Genomic DNA, 6,000 nt, shown 5'->3' with positions numbered 1-6,000 from the left:
TTCCCAGCGAAGTAAAATCCCTTGTGTAGATTCAGATTTGGATACACATATATAAATACAAACTAAATGTAACACTTTGGAGTTTGTGGACACTTGGTGGGTATTTTCATGGTCTACTATACATATGCGCATAGACATACCTGAATTATAATTTTATGTATGGTTTACCTGTATATTAGTGGATATAGTAATTCTGTGATTCCCACAGAGAAAACAATTAATATTGTGGTTGTTTCTAAGCATTCTTATCCATACATCTGTTAAATTGAACCAATAGTTCCTAGAAGCAGAAGAAAGTAACTTGCTGAGATGTCACTCAGGAACTTTCCCCAGAGAAGTCTGGAAATGGAGAGTTTCCACACGAGGTTCAGCACCTGGACTCCTTTTAACAACCGGTCCTTAAACAGACAGGTGAGTTCCATTCACTACAGAGACGTGAGTTCAATTGGTAAAGTCAATTTTACTGACTACGTTGAGACTTATGCTATCATGTTTTTAAAGAAAAATAGTTTAGCTTTTGAGTCTTTTTTTAATAAAATAAACTTGACTCTGTCTCAGAGTGAGAGGCTCCTCACCCAGGACTCTGTCTGTCACCCAGGAAGGCACCGCATCCACTCCCACTCTCATTCTGCCCCTCCAGGACACCCTGGGCTACTGTGGGGGGAGGGGGGGCGGGAAGTAAGGGAAGAGCTTCCAAGAGGTGGCAAGAGCACTTTTATGTAACTTTCTACGTGTCTTTCATCTGTTTTTCTATCGTATGCACGCTGCATGATTCCACGGAGCCCGAGAGCGCCTATTCTTTTGAAAAGTAATGCAAGAAGCATTCTTTGAACTGTAGGGCAGTCTTGCCAGATTTTCATGGAGTCAGAGCTCACTCACGTGGGTTCAGCTGCTTCCATAGTGGGAGGCAAGGAGGTAGCTGGCGGATAAAACTTGATCTACAGTAAAGACGATGGGTTTGCCTATGTCCTTGTGTAAGAAAGTCGGGCTGAAACGGGGCCTTCAGAGATGTTGGTTCATGGTGTCTGTCCTCACTGGAGACACAGCTCACAATGGAATTGTGCAGTTATTACTCATTTTCAGCTTCACGGGCATTATAAAGCTCCAGATCTAAGAGCAAAGAAACCAAATCTATACTGAATGGTACTGCTTCCACCATTCAGGGAGTGGGGCCTGTAGACATGGTGGAATACTTGGATTCTTGCCCTGGGCCACATTAACCTAGGTAAACACAGGAGCAGTGGCTCAGCATTGCCCTTTGTTCTCCGGAGCCTCTTTCGGGCCCCTGTGTAATTATACACCCCCTGGTTTTCCCCATTGGCCCACCGACAAGCCCTAGCTTGCCTGGATGCTGAATAAAAACACCTGAAGGCCAAAGCAGAGCCCCTCCAGCGCATGTGAAAGTTATCCGAGAATTACCAGGAGCATGCAACTATTAGCTGTGAGGTTATTAGCTGACTGACTACTTAGCAACTGAGAACTTCTGGAAGCCGACAGTGAAATCTCGCTTTCCTCTCTTCTAGCTCTTTCAAGAAAGAGTTACTCTCATAAGTCACTGGTTTGGCCTCTGGACCCACAAACAACGGCAGGAGTTCTTATTCACAATTCTTTCACAATGCTCTAAGTCACAGCTAAGGTAAAAATAGCATAATGATGGAATTATTGGTTCTTAAGCTAAAATATGGTAACATGTTTATATAACCCTTAAGAAGTTTTTCCTCTTTTCTCTATTAAAAAAAATGAGGCCATTGTTATTTTAGGGTTTATGAACAGATCCTTCTAGTGCCTGCTTCCTCTTTGAGTCTGAAACAGAGCCCAGGGGGCTTAACACCTTCATACCACTGGGAGGCTGTTTCATTTTTGCAAACACTTGTCAGTGGCTTGGTCTTTCTCCTGGTGTATTAAATTCTTCTTGGAGCTATCGGATAGACAATAGATGCCAGATGGGTAGACAGTTCATAATGATTATTAAACAATGGATGGATCTAAAAATGTAAAAAGGGACAATACTAGTGGCTGTTAGGGTTATGGACAAGATATGCAGCTGATTGATTGTTTGTGGATTCCTGTTCTCATTTCTCCCTTCCCCTTTGGCACAGATAGGGTGACATTTGTTAGTTGAAATCACAGCCAGGGAGGCTAATGTTCTGATCAGGAATTAGTATTCCAGAGGTCATTAGCTTTCTCTCTCTCTTAGATTTATTAATTTATTTTGTATGCAGTGTTCTGTCTACATGCATGCCTGCACACAAGAAGAAGAAATCAGATCTCATTATAGACGGTTTAGAGCCGCCATGAGGTTGCTGAGAATTGCATCTAGGACCTCTGGAAGAACAGCCAGTGCTCAATCTCTGATCCATCTCCCCAGCCCTTCATTAGCTTTCTCTTATTGAGAAGGTCACAATGGTTCTGCAACTCTCAGATATTTCCCAGGTAGCAGAGCAAACATCAGACTCAAGAGGTAATCAGACCAACCAGGGGCTTACTAAACAGCCAGCTAAACGTTAGAAATACTCAAGATGTGTGGCTAACCAGTATATTCTAGAAAGCCCCTCAGTGTGCCTGGACCTGACTGAAGAACCTAGCTGGGCCAGTAGCAGGTGCTGTAAGGATGGTTTCGCAGGATTCATCCCCAAAGAGGTGATCTTGAGTCCTTCTGGGATAACTGCTGGTAAATTCAGCCAACCATCATAGTTTGATAGCGTTTCTGAGATGTTGTTCTTTGTCCACGAAGTGAAACTCTTTACCAACTCTGTCAAGCCTACAGAGGAGACTTGAGGAAGTGACTTATTTCCTACCATTTGCTTCGTGAAACTGGGTATGTCATCAGTTGGGGTTAGTTGATTTCACTCTGAGCTCAAGGAGAAACTAACCTTCAATTTTTTATACAACTATCAGAAATCATCAAGAGGTAGGAGTGGTCAAACCGGCTTCTTCTCCAAAAACTGCCTTCTACCCTTCCTTCTAGCTGTCTCTGCCCATCACTTTGAGATCAGTTATTTTTTTTTTTCTCTTCTCCACTGCTCTTGTTCCTGTATCTGTGCTCACAGAATAGAACGTTCACTGAGGCTTCCTGGTGTGTGCGAGTTGGGGGGGGGGAGGTCACTGGAAGGAGACAGCTCCCTGGCTGTGTTGAATGAATTGCGAAGACTCTTTTATTTAAATAATCTTTATTTATTTACTTATACTTAAAGCGTGTGTCTTGGGAAGAGGGTACCAACAGAAGCCTGAAGAGTCTGTCAGATCCTTTGGAGATGGGATGATAGGCACCTGTAAGATGCTGTGCAACGTGGGAACGGAACCCAGCTCCTCTGGAAGAGCTGTGTGTGCTCTTGACCACTGAGATAGCTCCCAGCCCTAGCACAGGCTCTGCAGTCAGTGTCTGAAGGTCAGGAAGGCATTCCCCACTGTTATTTGCTGTCATTCCTTTTACCCTACCTTGCAGCTTTCCAGAAAAAAAAAATAATAACCTACCAAACCTCATATCCATCATCACTTTGCACAGTTCCTTCCCGTCTCAGGGACCATAAACCAGCAGTTTCTCCTGTAACCACTGGAGGTCATTAGAGATCTTGTGGTATGTTTGAGGCCTGACAGTCAGCAGGTCACTGGAAATTGCACCCTTGCTACCTGGGTTCTTCTTTCTGTGGGATAAGCATGTGCGACCAACGTGTTCTGTAGAATGTCTTTGCTTTGCTTGACAGCAGCTGTGTTCCCACGGAGGGAGCGACGAGTGAGTCATAGCTCACACAGCTGTTAGCATGCTCTGGACTACTGATCTCACCGGAAGTTGTATGTGAGTTGCTGGTTTCTGGATCTGACCTTCTGAGGTCATCTTTAAACTGCAGAGATGGTTTTGTTATTGAAACAGTCTGTTTCTCTTCATGCCCCCACCCCCCCGTCTCAGGCTTTCATACTTAGAAGACTTTACCTACCCTCAACTGTTCCCAAAGGTTTACTGTGGGTCACTAATTCAATTAGAGCTATGTTCCATATTAGTTAGCTGTAGAAGCTCAGCTCAGTTTTGAACAAGTTAACGGAATCAGCTTCCTTTAAAACATCTTTATCAAAATAAATAAATAAATAAAATAATACATCTTTATCGAGATACAATTCGTGTACCATAGCATTTGGCAACCGCAGGACTCCAGTGATTAGTTTTAGAACCTGCTCAGATTTGTGCGGTCATCTACAATCTAAGTGTAACAGGTTGTCGTTCTTCCCAGAGCCCTCCTGGTCAATAGCAATCACTCTCCATCTTCAGTGGGTTCAAAGGTGCCCATACACGAGTCTAATTCCTGTGTCTCTAAATTTACCCCCTCTGGACCCAAGCAATACATGATTCTTTCATGTATTAAAATGTCAAGCTTTTATGCATTTTATAGCACACTTGAGCACTTTTCTTTCTGCCGACTAATATTCCACTGTGTGGGCTTGTCACATTGTATCCTGTCGTCAGCTGATAGACCTTTGGTTTGCTTCTCCTTCAGGCTGTTGAAGATCATGTTCCTGTGAACTTCTGTATCCAATTTTTCTAAAGGGGTGCTTGCATTTATTTACTTATTGGTTATTTGAGACATAGTTTCTCCGTGTAGCCCTGGCTGTCTGGAACTCTCTGTAGACCAGACTGGCCTCAGACTCACAGAGATCCACCTGCCTCTGCCTCCTGCGTGCTCGCACTAAATGTGTGCGCCACCTCCGCCTGGCTAAACTTAGAGGTACTGTTATTTTCTTCTTTTTGTTTTTGTTTTCTGGCCCTTTGATCTTTTTAGCGTAGGTAGAAGAGGGCTTAGTGGTGGAGTACTTGCCTAGCGTGTGCAAGGGCCTGAATCCAATCCTCACTTTGGGGGAAAAAAGCTATTGAAGCATGTATGTTTAGGAGTGAAATGAATGGCTCTAACGGTAACAGTGTTGATTTATGGAGTGAGGATCGCGGCGGGGAAGGGACAGACAGATACGCCATGCTGAGAGAGCTTGGGTACGGAGTTTATTTAGTGGGTACGGGGAGGGTATAAGAGTAGGGTGGCATGGGGAGGAAGAGAAAGGAGAGACAGAGAAAGAGAAAGAGGGACGGAGAGAGGGGGGAAGAGAAGGGGGGAGGAGGGAGGCAGAGAGCTGCCTCTTCAGAAAAAAGGAGCTGTACAGAGAGAAGGGAGAGTGGAGCTCAGTTTGGGGGGGCGGAGATTGGGAGTGGGCGGGGCTTGTCTCTTAAAGGGACGGTGTACTCAAGTGCCAGAGCAGACCAGCATAATTATAACAAACAGTACCATCAAACTCTGGTTATTTATTCAGTGTTCCTTTCGAATTCTCCTTATCCCTGTAGTCTTTCTCCTTCCATAACTGCAAACTTAGTAAATAAGAGAATCATACATCACTTGGGCTTGAACTCTGTGTAAACTCTGCTGTCTTTACAGACGAATGCTTCTCTCAGGAGAGGACCAGTGTTTGTTTTACAATCTGTTTTTTAAAAATCTCTTTCAGACAATATATTCTGATCACACTTCTCCCCTTCTCCAACTCCTCCCAGATCCTCCCCACCTCTTCACACACCCACTCCACTCCCTTTCTTTCTCTGGAGGCCATTGTTTTAAATGTTTATTTTGTTTTTTCCAAATATGTTTTAATTCGGGTAGCCACATTTATAAACATGGTATTTCACTATCAGTAGGAATATGTTACCCTATGTTTCTTTGAAACGTTATCCCTAACCTCTATGAGATATATTTAAACATCTAAGACTTAACATTCCACTGTTAATTTTTAGGATGATCTTAAGTGGAATTTTATAACTAGGATATTTTTCGCTGATTAAGCGTCTCAAGCCATCCTTCTGGCCATTGCTCCTCCTAGATTTTCCTCTTCTGGAATTGTTTTTGTCCTTCCATCCTGAGTCTTCCCCGGGACATAACAGGCCTCATGGCTCCCACTGGTGTCTGCCTTCTTCCACTTGACTCTGAAGGCAACTAGGCTGCTCTTGCCTGTCGCACTTGGAGAAGCCTC

At 43.9% G+C, this 6,000-nt stretch overlaps 1 protein-coding gene across 2 annotated transcripts in view; it reads left to right on the top strand.

The window, feature by feature from the left end:
- Window positions 1–285: 285 nt before the first annotated feature.
- The window catches only part of Ect2l (epithelial cell transforming 2 like), a 67,014-nt gene continuing 61,299 nt past the window's right edge, over window positions 286–6,000 (top strand). For both annotated transcript variants that reach the window (XM_038340292.1, XM_038340291.1), the window contains exons 1-2: window positions 286–411; window positions 1,524–1,636. In XM_038340292.1, coding sequence (XP_038196220.1) covers window positions 310–411; window positions 1,524–1,636 — 215 coding nt within the window. In that variant the 5' untranslated portion in view covers window positions 286–309. The remainder of the gene's footprint in view (window positions 412–1,523; window positions 1,637–6,000) is intronic.

Source organism: Arvicola amphibius, chromosome 8 (assembly GCF_903992535.2).
Source record: "Arvicola amphibius chromosome 8, mArvAmp1.2, whole genome shotgun sequence".
Lineage (NCBI taxonomy): Eukaryota > Metazoa > Chordata > Mammalia > Rodentia > Cricetidae > Arvicola > Arvicola amphibius.
The sequence above is the reverse complement of the archived record's forward strand: the minus strand, read 5'-3'. Positions and strand labels throughout refer to the sequence as shown.